The sequence below is a fragment of the Camelina sativa genome, chromosome 4, assembly GCF_000633955.1.
Source record: "Camelina sativa cultivar DH55 chromosome 4, Cs, whole genome shotgun sequence".
Lineage (NCBI taxonomy): Eukaryota > Viridiplantae > Streptophyta > Magnoliopsida > Brassicales > Brassicaceae > Camelina > Camelina sativa.
The window spans coordinates 25819981-25836449 of NC_025688.1; the positions used below are offsets into that span (position 1 = coordinate 25819981).

The 16469-nt window shown below is 35.0% G+C and overlaps 5 protein-coding genes and 1 pseudogene across 6 annotated transcripts in view; 4 read left to right on the forward strand and 2 right to left on the reverse strand.

The window, feature by feature from the left end:
• LOC109132593 lies at positions 660 to 2668 on the forward strand (annotated as a pseudogene).
• Positions 4129 to 6045, forward strand: LOC104782472. The gene has a single exon (XM_010507409.2). It carries the CDS (start codon positions 4184 to 4186, stop codon positions 6026 to 6028), a length of 1845 nt encoding a protein of 614 aa, XP_010505711.1. The 5' UTR covers positions 4129 to 4183; the 3' UTR covers positions 6029 to 6045.
• LOC104782473 lies at positions 6143 to 6845 on the reverse strand. The gene is made up of 3 exons (XM_010507410.1): positions 6753 to 6845; positions 6387 to 6603; positions 6143 to 6288 (listed from the first exon to the last, which is right to left on the reverse strand). Exons 2-3 carry the CDS (start codon positions 6601 to 6603, stop codon positions 6224 to 6226), a joined length of 282 nt encoding a protein of 93 aa, XP_010505712.1. The 5' UTR covers positions 6753 to 6845; the 3' UTR covers positions 6143 to 6223.
• On the reverse strand, positions 7063 to 9999 carry LOC104782474 (putative ABC1 protein At2g40090). 2 transcript variants are annotated; one of them, XM_010507411.2, is made up of 8 exons: positions 9729 to 9999; positions 9305 to 9459; positions 9073 to 9198; positions 8863 to 8958; positions 8654 to 8754; positions 8534 to 8570; positions 8054 to 8272; positions 7063 to 7900 (listed from the first exon to the last, which is right to left on the reverse strand). In XM_010507411.2, the coding sequence occupies exons 1-8, from the start codon at positions 9910 to 9912 to the stop codon at positions 7202 to 7204; spliced, it is 1617 nt and encodes a 538-aa protein (XP_010505713.1). In that variant the 5' UTR covers positions 9913 to 9999; the 3' UTR covers positions 7063 to 7201. The 2 variants fall into 2 exon arrangements, with proteins under 2 accessions (XP_010505713.1, XP_019100540.1); XM_019244995.1 differs by lacking the exon at positions 9305 to 9459 and having other exon boundaries at positions 9729 to 9816.
• Positions 13204 to 15357, forward strand: LOC104782475. The gene is made up of 4 exons (XM_019244996.1): positions 13204 to 13589; positions 13703 to 13983; positions 14664 to 14874; positions 15069 to 15357. Exons 1-3 carry the CDS (start codon positions 13310 to 13312, stop codon positions 14727 to 14729), a joined length of 627 nt encoding a protein of 208 aa, XP_019100541.1. The 5' UTR covers positions 13204 to 13309; the 3' UTR covers positions 14730 to 14874; positions 15069 to 15357.
• Positions 16305 to 16469, forward strand: part of LOC104782476 (chlorophyll a-b binding protein CP29.3, chloroplastic-like) — a 2352-nt gene continuing 2187 nt past the window's right edge. The window contains exon 1 of the mRNA XM_019244997.1: positions 16305 to 16428. Within this exon, the coding sequence (XP_019100542.1) occupies positions 16374 to 16428 (55 nt within the window). The 5' untranslated portion in view covers positions 16305 to 16373. The remainder of the gene's footprint in view (positions 16429 to 16469) is intronic.

A 16469-nucleotide genomic window follows, 5' to 3' on the forward strand; every position in this document is an offset into this window, starting at 1 on the left:
AAAAAAAAAAAAAAAAAAAAGAAAAAAAAAAGAGAACTCTAAACCACAAGACAAATGTTTATCCATTAGAATTAGCTCCAGCAGTGAGAAAGAACAGTGACACAGTTTGTCTCAGCACTTGCATCAATAGTAACTCCATTTAATGCTTTATGAAACAAAACCGGAACAAACTGGAAAGTAAAGAAATAAAGCTTTGATGTGATCGGAGAAGAGAAGAGAAGAGAAGAGGAAGGCTCAAGGAAATTTAGTTGAGAAGATGTTGCTAACCCCTTCTTCAATAAGTATATATCGTCAATGTCAAAGTTACAAACTACTTGGCCATACTTTAACAATGTTCTACTTTCCATATCAAACCTTCTTATTTTCCCTAGTGTTTCTTTAATTGATTGAGTTCATCAAGTCTCAATTTATTTTCTGCTAGTCAATTGGATCAATAACTGATCACGAATATAGAATCTTGAAGTCTTAAAATTTAAGAAAGGAATGAAATTGTATGCGGAAGTCGAACATTATGACAAACTACAAAAGAAAAGAACAAAAAGCCACCATGTTTTCACGTTAAGGATCTAATAATCAGAACTAGATGAACACTTAATTTTCGTCTATTTATAGTGGAAAAATGTTAACAACTTGATATCCTGTATACAATAAAAATAAACTTTTAAAAGAGTCCTTAACAGAAATACAATAAACAAAGACTAAAAAGAGTGTGACATGGATTCTATCGGTGCATTTCATGAGGTGGAAAAGGATGGTAAACTAGTTTTGGTATACCATCACCCCAAGTATTCCCCTATACCCCAAACACTGACGGTAGCCTCCTCCGCTGACCCTTCTCTTCAACCTCTTTTCTTATGTCCTCATATTCGATGTTGGAAAAACGCGCCGTCTACTATCTATTCAACCTTTCATCTGCCCAATGCGTCCCCCGAGTACACAAGGGATACTGGTGATCATCATGTAATGCCTTTGTTCTGGTGCAATAATAAAATTTTTGATCGCAGTGGTGGGTGCTTCGTATGCGGTAATTCAAATTTTGGCACAGACTATTACTTTTGTGAACACTGTAATCAAACTTTCCACAAAGAATGCGTTCAGTCTCCACTTCAAATCAAACATCCTTACCATCCTAAGCATTCTCTCCAACTTTCCCATTATAGATCTCAACGTCGTGATAATGAGTGTTCCTATTGTAGAAGAAGTGCATACTTTCTCCTTTATCATTGCACCATATGTCAGGTTTTTATGCATCCAACATGTGCGATGAAGCCAATACCCTTTGTTATAGAGCCACCTAAAAAACATGCCCACCCTCTCACTTTTTTTCCCAGACAAACTTCCTTAAATTGTAACGTTTGTGGTTTGTTGAGAAAAATTTATCCCACCTACGTTTGTTTCAGATGTAACTTTGTTGCTCATAATGATTGTATGAATTTCCCACACATCATCAAGATATCACGTCACCAACATCGTATCTCTTTCACGTTTTCTCTTCCATCCGGAGAAAGGGTTTGTGGAGTTTGTCGTCAAAGTGCTAACAGTGATTATGGTGCATATACTTGTGACACATGTAGCGATTATGTTGTTCATCCAATATGTGCTATATAGAGAAGGATGTGTGGGATGGAAAAGAACTGCAAGGTGTACCAGAAGAAGACGATATAACACAAGATGATGGGCCGTTCGAGGTGATATCTGAAGGAAAGATACTTCATTTTCTTCATAAGCGTTATCTCCAACTTGAGGTCAGGAAAGTTTATGACGAAAACATGCTTTGTCAAGCGTGTGGCCTTCCTATCTATGAAGGTAACTTCTATGTTTGTATGGCGCGTGAGTACATCCTCTATGAAACATGTGCTAAGGCTCCCCGTAGAATCCAACATCCGTTACATCCTCATCCACTAAATTTGGAGGTTAATGAGAGAAGATTAAATGAGAGATATACTTACAGTTGCATCGCTTGTGGTTGTCTATCTCTTGGATTTGCCTATGTGTGTAAATACGAGCTAGGCACGGGGTCGTCGTTCAAGCTAGATGTACGGTGCGCTCTAATTTCTGAGCCGTTTAAATACGAAGATCATGAACATCCCTTGCTCCTAGCTTTAGACCCAGAAATAAAATCCATGTGCCACGTATGCAAAACAGAATGTCTAAAACCATTAAATTGCATCAAATGCAATTTTATTTTATGTTTCAAGTGCGCAACCTTACCATACAAAGCAAGGTATAAACATGACCCACACTTTCTCACAATTTCATGTGGTGAAGAAGTACGTGCGAAAGAATGGTGTGAAATATGCGAACTTAATCTAAAAGATACATACACAGAAGTATTCTACCGGTGCAACGAGTGTTTCACAACTTGTCATATTGAATGCTTACTTGGTGGAAACCCAAATATGAAGCCCGGTCAATATTTCGATATGAGGGGATCGTGGATACAAATTCTTCCTAAATGTAATACTTCTCGACCATCATGTCATTCTTGCAAGAAACGTTGTGTAGGGAGAATATATGCTTTAGACCGCGATCGTCTAGCATGTTCATATTACTGTATGAAAATTTTGTATGAACGTTTGTATGACTTTCGATTGTGGACCAAATGTTGACAAAAGAAAGTATAGTTTCTCAAAAAGATAAAATAAATAAAAGTGTAGTTTCTCTTTGACGGTCATGCTTAGTCTCTTTGTATTCTATTCTATAATCTTTTTTGACTTATATGCTTTAATTTTGTACCATTCAATTTATGAATTATGGTCAATATAATTTTAATCAAGTAGTTACTGTATTTTAGTGGGAGAATGAAGTTTTCAGAAGTATTGGATAGGAATTACACATGATTTAATGTGGAGTTATACATGATTTTAATTGTGAGTTGATTAAAAATAAATTTTATAATTTTGATTTATAAAGAAATGCTAAGTGTTTCGTGTGTTGCGGTAAGAAAAGAGAAATCTTACCTTTGTATATATGATTTAGAGTGGAGAGAAATATTTGAAAAATGAGGAGTACATAACTTTCTAAAAATACTAGCTAGTGTCATATTACTTTATACTCCATCTTGGAATCTCTTGACATAACATAATATCTTAACTCTAATATACATACAATTATTCGGATTTGTAGATATAGGCCTTGTTCTTTTGCAGGTCGCTAGCGATCCAATCCAGCGACATAAAAATTAATTTTATTTTAATTTAGATTTGAAACAAATTTGAAATTAACGACTGTTTTCAGGTGAGAGAGAAGGAGTTTAGAGTCGCCAGAAAATCCAGCGATGTCAACGACAAAAAACCCAATGACTTTCAGTTGTTGTTGTGGTCGTCGACAACCTGCAAACGAACAGAGCCATACTTTCATGTTAAGTTTACGGTTTAGTTTTAAAATCATGAGATTTTCATGACACACAATTTTTAAGATGGACTGTTTGGGTTTATATTTTCTAATATAGCGTTTAATTTTTAAATAACCACTTTATCGTGTACAATACTATATAGCTTACCAACTTTTCATCATGTTTTTGGATTTTGAAAGGCATGATAATATGGATGGTTTTTAATCATGTTCATGTTGTAAAAATATATACAGGGTTATGACGTGATGAGATAGTAAAAAGAATTTTATTACAATTTCAACAACGTATTAATTGTCATTATTTTGTCATGACTTGCTCTACATTATTTTGTTATAAATTTTTCAATAATATTTCCTCTTTCATCATGCCATGTAATGTAATTAGTAATTCACGAAGAGAGAATGCTTACACATTCTAAAACCACGACAAGAGACACTTAACTCGATCTTCAAGCACATACTTTCTATGAGATTTGTTAGAGATTGCAATGGAACACACAAAGCAAACTGATCAAGACAAAGACAAAGATTGACCGGAGCCGATAGAATCTTGAAGTCAAGAGTTTTCAAAAATGACAAAAACTATATGCAAAGAAAAGTTGATTCTTTATTTGCATGTAAAGAAGAACATTATTGCACTACAAAGAATAGAACAACCATCCTGTTTTCACGTTAAGGATCTAGTAGTCTAAATAAAGTAGAAGCACACTTTTACCATCAAATTTTCATATATTTATAGTGCAAAAATTGTTAACAACTCAGCATCCTGTGTAATATTTTGTTTTAAAAGCTTATGGTAAAGTAAAACTAAAGAAAGGCTAGCACAATCATGGATTCTAACGGTGGCTTTCATGAGGTGGAAAAAGATGGTAAACTATTTCTGGTATACCATCACCCAAAATATTGTTCCATACCCCAAATACAGACCCTAACCTCTTCCCATGACCTTCTTCTTCAACCTCTTTTCTTATGCCCTAAGATACGATGTAGAAAAAACGTTGTCCATTTTTCAGCAACTTTCCCGCTAAATTCTTCCCCCGAATACATCTTTCCTACAACAACGGATTCTAATGATCATCATGTAATGCCTTTGTTCTGGTGCAATAATAAAGAATTTGATGTTAGCGGTGGGTGTTACAGATGTCATGGTTCAAATTTCGGCACAGACTATTACTTTTGTGAATACTGTGATCAAAATTTCCACAAGGAATGTGTTCAGTCTCCACTTAAAATCAAACATCCTTACCATCCTAAACATTCTCTCCAACTTTCCTTTCATCATCCTCAAGCTCGCACTAGTGAGTGTTTGTGTTGCGGAAAAAGAGCAAAATATATGGTTTATCATTGTACCATATGTCAGGCTTTTATGCATCCAACATGTGCGATGAAACCAATACCCTTTGTTATAGACCCACCAAAAAAACATGTCCATCCACTCACATTTTTCCCCAGACAAACTTCTTTAACTTGTAACGTTTGTGGTTTGTTGAGAAAAATTCATCCCACCTACGTTTGTCTCAGATGCAACTTTGCAGTTCATATTGATTGTATGAGTTTCCCAAACTTCATCAAGATATCACGTCACAAACATCGTGTCTCCTACATTCCTTCTGCTCCATCCAGAGAATGGTTTTGTGGAATTTGTCGTCAAAGTGTTAACCGTGATTATGGTGCATATACTTGTGACAAGTGTAGTGATTATGTTGTTCATCCAATATGTGCTACTGGGAAGAATGTGTGGGATGGAAAAGAACTCGAAGGTGTACCAGAAGAAGGTGATTTAACACAAGATCTTGGGCCGTTCAATGTGATATCGAAAGGAGTGATACTTTATTTTCTTCATGGCCATCATCTTTGGCTTGAAGTCAGCCTAATTTATGACGAAAATAAGGTTTGTCAAGCATGTGTCCTTCCTATTTATGAAGGTAACTTCTATGTTTGTATGGAGTGTGAGTTTATCCTCCATGAAAAATGTGCTCAGGCTCCTCGTAGAATTCAACATGCATTACATCCTCATCCACTTACATTGAAAGAGTCCAATGAACATAGTATATGTTATTTTACATGCAATGCTTGTGATTGTAAATGTGGTGGCTTTGTCTATGAGTGTCGGACAGAGGGATGCACCTTCAATCTAGATGTAAGATGTGCTTCAATTGTTGAGCCGTTTGATTACAAAGGTCATGAAGATCCCTTGTTCCTAGCTTTAGACCAAGAAGTAAAACTCATATGTCAAGTATGCAAAAGAACTTGTGAAAAACAACTAAATTGCATCAAATGCAATTATGTTGTTTGTTTCAAGTGTGCTACTTTACCATACAAAGCAAGGTATAAACATGACACACACTTTCTCACAGTTTCATGTGGTGAAGAAGTAAGTGAGAAAGATTGGTGTGAGGTGTGCGAACGCAATCTAAAAGATACAAGAACAAAAGTGTTCTACTGGTGCAATGAGTGCTTCACCACTTTTCATATTGAATGCGTATTCGGAGAAGACCCATATATGAAGCTCGGACAATATTTTGACTATTGGGGGAAGATTCAAATTCTTGGCAAATGTAAAATCTCTCGACCACTATGCGATTCTTGCAAGAAACGTTGCCATGGGAAAATATTTAAGAGAGGCAACAGCATAGCATGTTCTCTGGAATGTATGGTTCCTAACCTTTATTAAATCTAGAGTTTAGTTTCTCTGTACTTTTAAATTTGGTACTTGGTTCATCTGGTAAGCTGCTTAGCTTTGATGATTTGGAAAGTGACACAAAGCTGATTCAGATCACACGAGGGCAGAGAAGAGACAGAAGAATTGATGTAGAATAGATTACTAGTGAGAAAGAAACAAAACAAAGTCTAATCAATACACACAAAACTAAGAATCATCAGAGTCTTCTGGATCCTCCACTGATGACTCCGCTTGATCTGCGTCTTCTCCTACTGCATTACCATAAAAAATTGTTGAAATTGAAATTGAAATAAAACAAACAAACAAAGAAAACACATATGTAGAAAGACACAACCACAAAGTCACAAACCTTGGAGTTCTAGTTCCCTTAGAATGGCATTAAACTGATTCCTCAACTCACGCAGTTCCGCAAGAGCTCTCTGAATCCTCTGAATGAGATGGTTCTCTTCACCGGCGGCGTTCACCACCAGCCGGCGCTGAGTAGCCGAAGGAGGAGGAGGAGCTTCTTCTTCGTATAATGGAGGGTCAACAACAACTGGTTTTGGAACAGCATCAATCTCTTCCATCTAAAAAATCAGACAAAAATATCAAAAAAAAAATCACAGCTTTTTCAATTTTAACCCCCCAAATCGATTTACATATCGTAAAAGGCACTCAATTTCTCTCCTAGGTTCACAAATTGAACTGATTAGACGAAGAAAGATAGAGACTTTACTGGATTAAAATGTTATTACTGATCGGCGAGGATGCAATAGTGCGGTGGAGACAAGAGATGAGAGAGACACAGACTCGAGAGTGTCGAAAAGACAAAGATGGTGGCTGGCCACTGCATATATATATAATTAAGGTTTTCTCGACTTAACCAAATCCCCAACCGAACCAAACCGCCTGTAACTAATTCTCGGTTCAATTTGATTTTAAAACGTCCCAACAGAAATTTATAAGAATTATTTTATGAAAATAATACGAATCTCAATTCTCGGTTCAATTTGATTTATTGTTGGTGTACATAACAACAGCCTGTGTAATGACAATGTATACAAAGAATGATAAATGTTATCATCTTGAACCCCACTTACCAAAGAATAGTGAGAGATGTGTTACATGTGTAAATATGAATTTGGCTGCAGGCAGCGTTTTAATCAATTTTGTGACATTATATTACTATAGGGTTAAGGATTTTCTGACTTGTAAGAGCCAAAGAGCAAATTGCATCACCCAAAGCCTAGCTTCAACTGAGAATCCTTCAAGCCATACCTTAAGCCATTTCATCAACGATTTCTTTTCAGACCTTTTGGCCTCTAAAACAGCTTGGGAAGATACTTTCCCTATGATCAAGAACGACTCCAGAGACGATCCTTGCATTAGTTCATTGTTTACCGACCTGAGACAGTCGTTTGTTTTCAGCATGAGGAGGATCACCCGTGGCAATCTCCTGAGAAGCTCTGAGATTTCGGAGAAGTACTGTGATGCATACATCTGCAGCTCTGATACATCTTCTTTGCTGCCTCTGATGACTAAATGATCCACTGATGTGTCGATCACTTGCTTCCATGGTCTCATTGTAAGAATCCCAGCGAATAGCACATAGAGATCATCTCCAGCGCCTAGTTTCGTGCTGTGTTCTTTGATGGCTTTAGCATCCGAAAATACCAATGCTTTCCATAGCGAGGCATAATTGAATCTTGTGTTGAAGTCAAGCTCCTTGTACAAGCCATGGTCAAGAAGCACTAACTGTGGTTTCCTCTTCCCATAGATGTTCCTTTTACCAGAAGGATCTGGACGAACAATCAAATTGGCAGCGTGTGGGTCACAATGCACAAACCCATGTTTAAACATCATTTCTGCAAAAGCTTGACTCACCTGCAACAAAAAAAAGATTTTAAAGCTAATCAAAGTTTGAAATTACCAAACTCTTACTTGAACGGCAATTACTATTTTCTTTTCAACTGGGTGCTATTTAACTGAATTCAAGAAATGCATGATATCTTAAAGATCAAAGATGACACAGCTTACCAGCTTTGACACTTCATAGGGCTGGATTCCAAGTTTTCTGATCTTAGCCACATCGTTCACTTGAGCACCATCCATGAACTCCATTGTCAACAGCTTAGAGGTACTCAAATTCCAATAGATTGTTGGCGCATAAACATACTCTGCAATATGGGGAGACAGCTTCCTAAAATTATCCAGACATTTCTCACTGTTTTTTGCCTCAACCATAAAATCTAGTTCCTGATGAAAATTACATTAATAAAAAAGAAAAAAAAAGCAATTAAAACATCAAACTAGTGACAGCAAAAACTCAATGTAGACCATGCAAAAATGCTTCAGAATAGAAACCATTAAAGTCCCTCAAATATTAATGGAAAAAGATGCAAGCCATTAGCCGACAGATGAATATAATATTCAGAGAAAACATATACAAGACTCTACAAACCTATTGAAGAAAACAACATATATGCTATGACTTATGAATCAGCTAAAGACACCAACCTTTGGTAAGCTTTCAGTCATTTCGTCTAACAACCACCTGCATACATGAGCCAGTATAAGATAGCTGCAAGAGGCTCACACTATATGAATTGTATACAGAAAATGAGAAAGTGGCTGCACCTATAGTCAAATGATGGGAATATCCGGTGCAAGGTATTCACTAAAACTCCCACAGCCGCAGTGTCAGCAGCTGCAGTGTCTGTCATGTGCGCATGTTGAACCTGCAGAAACAGATTCAAAAGCATATTAGAGTAAATACAAGCTAACTCTCAACAAGTCCACAACTTTGATTACCTATTTGCAAAAAACTTGTCCTTCCGCATACGTACCTTGACAGCAACTTTTTTTCCATCATGGGTGCGAGCAACATGAACTTGAGCAAGGGAAGCACTTGCAATTGGAACAGAGTCAAACTCAGCAAATACCTGCAGATCAAATACGTTAACCAAATTAAAAAGCCAAGAGAGATGCAGTCATAGCTAAAGCATTAAAACTCTGGTCCAATACATGAAGAATAGGTATGTAAAAAAAGCACATACTTTGTCTGGCATCTCTCCAACCTCTTTCTTGAACACCTCACATACTTGCTCATACGAAGAAACAGGGCATTTGTTCAACATGGACTCCCTCATAGTACGAACATACTCTTCAGGCACAAGATATTCCTTGAAACAAGAAACCGTAAAACCCATTGGTTTTCTTAACATAACATAATAATTTCTAAACTTCAAACATTTCAATGGCAGTAGAAAAGAAATTAGCTTAACATACTAATTGTCCTATATGCTGGCCAAGCTTGATATAGATTCCTCCATTTTTAAAACAAAGCTCTTGAAGCTTTTGAGCTGACCTCAGGTGGACTTCATGTTTGACCTTAGCCCTCTCATTACTTCCCTCAGCCAAACCCAACAATGAGTATTCATAATCTAACAACACAAACCACAAAACATAACTTTCAGACATCAAATGTAAATATCAACCAAACGCCATAGACAAAACGTAATTAACGTTTGCTTCTACAAGCCTAAAGCTTTCTAATCCGATTAGTGCAAACCAATCTCAACACGAAACTAATCAAAAATCACAGATCAAAATCAATTGAATAAACAAAAAGTGATATTTTTTTAGGCATTGCAGCGAAACAAATCATGTAAAGTATTCTCCTTTTATTGCTTTTTTTGGTTTTTGGCCGTACCAAAAGCTATAGAGGCGGCGGTAACGGTATTGCGGTAGAGACGGACGGGGATGGAGGTGCAAAGCTTGAGCGTGGTTGATGGGTCTTCGGAGGAAGCAACGAAGGCTGCGCCGGAACCACCGCATAAAGCGGTACCGACAACGAGGAGCTTCGAACGGGTTCTCCATAAGGATCGTGACGCCATTGAGGAAGCCACGTACGCCCCAGCAGATCGGAGGAGGGAGATTTAGAGAAGCGAGCGAACGGAAAAAAAAAACAAACGATTTTTATTCCGACAAGGCTAAATTTGCGTCAAATTGGTTCGGATGGAAGAGCGGATTCGGATCTTGATTGATTTGGGCTTGAATTAGTGGGCTTTTAATGGGTCTGTCCTTTAAATCTAATTCAGTTACACTAATAACTGATAACCGGTTGCCAATCGGTTTTGTTTTTGTAACCGAAATTAAACTGAAATTTCGGCTGCATAGGTTTGGTTATTTTAGTTTGGTTAATTAGGACGAAATGTTATTACAAAGAAGCCGACGTCCATAAAGAAGAAGCTAAGCATTGAAGCAATGTACTAAATATGTTTGTAGGTATGGTTCAAATTCAATGACGGTTTGTAGAAAGATGAATCAAGCTGTTTCTCGCAATGACTTTATTGTCATATTTGAAGCAAAGAACATTACATTTTCATAAACATAACATATTAGAGGATTTGATTTAACTACAAAGTGATGAACTATTGACTTGACTTGACAAATTAAATTTCTTCAACTTCCGGTCAGTTTCGTAGGCCAAAAATCTATTGACTTCTTTTTGTTTGGTACTCTTTTTACGTGAAAAATCATTATTTCGATGGTCCTACTCTAATTATTGAGATGCAAATCTGACCGTTGCTACACAAATAACAAAACAAGCAATTTTGTTCGGTAATAAATCTATTACTATATCTTTAAAAATAGTTGTATCAATATTTTGCATCACTTTTGCTCAAACTTATCTTACCATTTGCTTAAAATTTACTTAGTAATTGCATAAATTTTAGTTTTTCAATAATAGTAACTGTAAAAAACTTAGAATATGTCATATATAAGTTAATTAATAAATATTGGACAGTTTATGATATCAAAGCAGATTGTATTATAGTTTATTTTTCTTTTTCAACGATAGATTAGTTCAAAAGAGTCAGTTGGAAAAGAATCTGTTTATATACAACATATAACGCGAAGAAATTCACGTTTTACATGTTAGTGAATTCACACTTACATTTGCAATTGTAGAAATCAGATCAGAGATAGAGAGAAAGTAGAGAACTGTTCTTTGTCGATCTTGATGTCTTTATGATACGTCCAAAATTGTTTAGGAGTTATGTATCTCTCTGATAATGGTTTTCAAGGAAGTTTGCCAACTTCGCTTGATAACATGGAAAGAATTGAATTTCTGGATATATCTCGCAACAATTTCCACGGAAAGCTACCGAGAAGTTTCTATAGGGGATGTTATTCATTGTATATCTTGAAGATGTCACAGAACTATCTAAGTGGAGAGATTTTCCAAGAATCAGCCAGCTTTACTAATTTAAGTATTTTGTATATGGATAACAATCTGTTTACAAGAAAGATTGGAGAAGGTTTGCTGAGCTTGATCAAATTATTTGTGCTTGGCATTTCGAACAACCGTTTTCGAGGTGTTATTCCGAAGTTGTCAGGGAATGTTGTTGGACTTGATATGAGAAACAATCAGTTCTCTGGGAATATTCCACTGTAAAAAAACACTACATCGTAGTAGTCATGTCCAATCATATACCGTATAGCCCAAATGAAATCTTTAATTTATGATAACACTAAATTTGCGTCTATATCTTATCTTCAGATTTGGAAGCATTAGAAGAGAAAACGTTTAAGATCTCAATCACCATAAAATACTTCTAAAAATACGTTCACTGTTCGTTTAAAAAAAAGTACAATGAAACAAAGTATAAGAATAATCGCTTTAGTACACATTAGGTTAATAAAATAAACGGGCATATATGTAGGGGTGACAAAATGGGTAAAAACTCATAGATTTACCCTGTTTATTTATTATTTTAATAGGTATGAGTTAAGTTTTTATACTCATATAAATAAATGGGTTTTGATAGATTCGTCCAATGAGTTTGTGGGTTTAACGGAGTAAACCCATTAGGGTTATGGGTTACCCATGGGTTAATCGAAAAAAACAAAAATAATATGTATATATAATATAATATATATTATGTATATATGAAGAATGAAAAACAGAAAATAATATAATATGTATATATGAAGAATGAAGACTATGAAGTTAAAGAATCTGACTGGATCATTTACGGAAGATTCAAATGTTTTTTTTAATTTTAAATTAAGAATGATTTTTATTTTAAATTAAGAATGACTTTTTATTTTGGTTTTATAGATTTTTGGCTTTAGGATTTTAAGATATTCTTTCTATTTTAATATCTAGATATTATTTTCTTAAACTTGAAAATTTTGGTTGGTTTTATAATTTATTTTATATAATATGTTATAGATTTAATATTAATTATTTTATTTATATATGGGTAATCTATATAACTCATTTAGTCATTAGGTTTTATATTATTGGGTCTGGATATATAAATTCAACCCATTATAATAAATGGGTCGGATTGAATTCACCCACGAAAATCTCTAACTCATGTGATTATGGGTCGGGTTACCCATTTTGACACCCCTCCATATATGCATGTGGTCACATGGCTTAAATCGGTGGGTTCCTTCATTCCCGTATGTGTTTGTGTTTAACGAGTCTCGGTTCATTTTCTTCGGCGGGATAGGGATGGGTCTAAAAACAATATACATTCTGATGACTTTCAAAAACTCAACTCTATTTCATTGTATGTAAACGAAAATCAAGAAATTAAAAATAGAATGTTCCAATTATTGAGATTTGTATTATTGTATATGCTTCACGCTATTTAGGTTTTACCGTTATCATACGGAAGCTGAAATCTGAAAACTCCGAACACTATTTTGGTTTTAATTTAATTACAAGTCATAGTCAGCTCTCGATGATACGCCAGTCAAGGGACTCCAAGACCAGGAAGTTTCTCTCAACAGTATTTTCTAGATTGTTTCACTTTAGAAAGGGGCAAAAAAAACCAAACTAACGGCTACAACTCTTATTATTATTTTTTTTTATTTTTTTTTGGACAAACGGCTACAAGTCTTATATTCATCAAAATTTTCAAGTTTGAGAAATGTAAATTTCCAATATACAGTATTATATATGTAAATGTAGGGGGTAATAATAATTATGATTATGAGATTATATAACATAATAATTATGATTATATATAGAAATCCAGGGGGTAAAAAAAATATAGAAAGATAATTTACCAAACGAATCCAATAATTCTATATATTTTAATAAAATATTCCAAAGTCCAACGAGAAAAATCATTATTATTATTTTATTTTATAAATTAATCCCCTTTAGTATTTATCTTGGCATCATCGTCCTCGTTCTCGTCGTCCACCTTTTAAAAACCCTCTCAAAGGCCTCCCTTCTCTTTTAAAACAATTCATCGTAACTCTGATTCAATGGGTTTTAGCAAAGAAGAGATTAGTAAAAGCAGAAAGCTTTCGTCATCTCTATGGAGAGGAATCAAAACTGTATTCGTTTTGTTCACAATGTTCCTTTCTTTTCTCCTCGTCTCTGCTCCGATCTTTCTCGCCGTCGCCGATGCTCTCCTCCCTTCTGCTCTCCTCCACCGTCTCTCTTCGCCGGTTAATCTCTCTTCTCATCTCACCAACTACGATTTCCGTCACTCTCTCATCGATATACCCTTAATCTCAATCATTAGATCCGCCGTTATACTCTGTGAGTACCAACAAAATTCATACTTTACTAAAAAAAAAAAAAAACAGAGCAAATTACTCTGTTTTTGAAGGAAATCGAAAACTCTAGTCTGATTTTTTGTAACGTGTAAACAGGTGTTTATGGACTCTGTGACGGACCAAAACTATCTAGAGGACCGTATCTGACAATAACAATGATATGCTCAGTCTCGTCTCTAATCTACGTTTCGTTAAAAGCGGCGTTTGTGTTCGGCGAGCCACAGATCGGAGACGGCGGAGGAAGCTACTTCAGAGCGGCGGAAGTAGCTCTGTTCCTATGCTCCTCTGTTTTAGCAATAGGTCACATCGTTGTAGCGTATCGAACAAGTTGTAGAGAAAGAAAAAAGCTTCTCGTCTTCAAAATCGACATTGAAGCTGTAAGTTCACTCCTTCTTCTTCCCTTGTTAATTCCGCCGTTACATAAAATTTATTATTTACTAATTTTAATTCGATTTTGATTGATTCATTACATTAAAAGATAGGGCCAACGCCAATAATACCCAAGTTGCATTATTATTTTATTTTTTTCAAATCTAGGACGAATATTAGATTTTAGATTTTTTTTTTTTTAACCCTGCACACTAAGATATCGTAATCAGACTCGGTCAGAGATAGCATGTGAATGTAATTGTCAATGTTGAATATTTTACATATTGTCATATTTGGTCCTTTCGGATTCTAGAAACTCGATGAGATTTGTCTTTCCAACTTGTTTGGTTAGGAAAAGACTCTATTATGGTTAGAAGGTTTCGGATGGAACTATGAAAGTAACAACAGAAAACAAAATTGAAGTTGAGTTTAAAGACTTTTCTTATATAGTTTTATAGGTTAGAATCTCATGTGGAAACCGTGTGTAACCTAATTTTCTTCGTCTTTATTCATTTTAATTATAAAAATCCGACAGAACACGTCACGCCTCACGCATGCTTCATGATTTTGTTCTCATCGAGACAAATCTATCATCCTCTTTTTTAGTTTATAGTTATCGATATTTTAATATTATCCAATGGGAAAACTAATAGGGTTTATGTGGGTTTTGATTGATCCGTTTTTTCAGGTTTCGGCTTGTAAAAACGTGTACCCGAGATATCAAAAGATCCTACAACAAGAGAGACTCCAATAGAGACGTATTTTTTTCAGGAGAATCACAACACTTGTAAATATGTATACGCACACATACCTCAACATGTAAATATAGTTATTATGAATACGACGTATAAATGTAGCTTCTTCGTTGACCCATCAAATCCTTCGCTTTTAAGTTTCAGGTAACCAAACCTAAATCTTATCCTCTTCTAATTTTCTTGCTTACGTACGTATAAGTATTCTTATTCCTTTATTGAATAAAATTGATTTCTATAAGTGTGTGTTTGTTAGTATTATTTAATTGGGAAGTGATATAATGGACGAACCAAAGCTGAGTGCCCTTTTTGCTGATAATGTTTGTTTATTTGGTTAACAGAAGGATCCAAAGCGGAAGGAACAAATCAGGAATGGAGATTATATATAACATATGCTTTGTTTTTATATGAGACAACTCATATGTATTGGCAGTTGTTAGCTTTAACATTAGATTAGTTAGGGCGATTTGTAAATAATCCAAGAGTTCATCAATAACAAAGGAAGCCTGAGGCATTTTTTTTTGTTTTTGTCTCTCCGTTTTATATACATGTTTTTATGTTTGTGTTTTAATTGTTGGTTTTGATATATGTTTGTAATTGTAAGCATAATAAAGCACATAGTATGTGATCTGTCCGCGTGAATTTCTTTATACGTCACCAAAATTTTTATATACAAATCGTAAAGCAACCTACCTTTTTACGATCATTATCTTTAACTTACATTCTAGATATTTGGATTAATCAAAGATGTCTCAGTTTTTTTTAATAATCAAATTAGAAAGTCTTTGTGTATTCGTATGAAACTTCAAGTCCTCTTAAGTTCACTGAATTTTTCTTTATTTTATTCGTATTTCTAATTTTTTATTGCAAACGCTAACTTTCTACGTTATCGTGTTTTTAAGTTATAACTTTAGACTGTGGGGATGTCTATAACAAAACCTTACCAAGCATAAGGAGAAATAGATCCAAATTCGGTTTGATTACTAGAACCAAACACCGATTTAAAAGCTGAGCGGCATTGTAGTTTCAGTTAGCCAGTTCTACCTTTATAGTTTGATTATAAAAAACCTTTGGAATTGAAATGTATGAAAATGGAAGAACTCAAACCGAAACAACTTTGTATTTTGAAAATCATTCAAATTAAGATATTCTATATGATAAACACACCAAAACCAAAGTATTGGCCTAAATATACCAAACTAAATGTTTTTTGACTACTAGACAAAAATTGGAAAAACACGATTTAAGAGGCATTTTGAAGTTTCGGTGTAATGGGCTTCTATAAATGGGCTTTATGGGGACAGAACTTTTAACTGGGACCAAAGTCTTTTCTATATTGTGAAATAGACAAAAGAAATCCTAAAAAACAAAAGAAAACAAAAGAAAGAAAATACCTTAAATACAGACACCTACCATAAGGACGAAAGAGAGAGTGCAACGTCATTAAAAAGTAGCGACACCACAAAAGAAAAAAAAGGGTAAAGAGAGAGACCAATCACAGGAGATAACGCTGAGATAAGGCTTCTTACATTTACCATCACATATAAACATAACGTCATTATTATTCTAAAAAAAAAAAAAAAAAAAATATGTTATAACATTGGAATCATCAGTCTCTAAGCAGTAGTATCACACCAAACTCAAATATGGCTACTACCACTGCAGCAGCAGCCTCAGGTATCTTTGGGATCCGGATTCAAGATCCTAGACCTGGAACCGGTAGGGTCCAAGCCCGGTTTGGG

What these genes read in the sequence shown, in the direction of transcription:
- LOC104782475 (XM_019244996.1), top strand. Translation starts at nt 13,310, where the DNA reads ATGGGTTTTAGCAAAGAAGAGATTAGTAAAAGCAGAAAGCTTTCGTCA. An exon ending in TAGATCCGCCGTTATACTCT is followed by an intron (nt 13,590 to 13,702) that starts GTGAGTACCAAC and finishes ACGTGTAAACAG; the next exon opens with GTGTTTATGGACTCTGTGAC. An exon ending in TCAAAATCGACATTGAAGCT is followed by an intron (nt 13,984 to 14,663) that starts GTAAGTTCACTC and finishes CCGTTTTTTCAG; the next exon opens with GTTTCGGCTTGTAAAAACGT.
- LOC104782472 (XM_010507409.2), top strand. Translation starts at nt 4,184, where the DNA reads ATGGATTCTAACGGTGGCTTTCATGAGGTGGAAAAAGATGGTAAACTA.
- LOC104782473 (XM_010507410.1), bottom strand. Translation starts at nt 6,603, where the DNA reads ATGGAAGAGATTGATGCTGTTCCAAAACCAGTTGTTGTTGACCCTCCA. An exon ending in AAGGGAACTAGAACTCCAAG is followed by an intron (nt 6,289 to 6,386) that starts GTTTGTGACTTT and finishes ATGGTAATGCAG; the next exon opens with TAGGAGAAGACGCAGATCAA.
- LOC104782474 (XM_010507411.2), bottom strand. Translation starts at nt 9,912, where the DNA reads ATGGCGTCACGATCCTTATGGAGAACCCGTTCGAAGCTCCTCGTTGTC. An exon ending in CGCCGCCTCTATAGCTTTTG is followed by an intron (nt 9,460 to 9,728) that starts GTACGGCCAAAA and finishes TTGTGTTGTTAG; the next exon opens with ATTATGAATACTCATTGTTG. An exon ending in TTGGAGAGATGCCAGACAAA is followed by an intron (nt 8,959 to 9,072) that starts GTATGTGCTTTT and finishes TTTGATCTGCAG; the next exon opens with GTATTTGCTGAGTTTGACTC.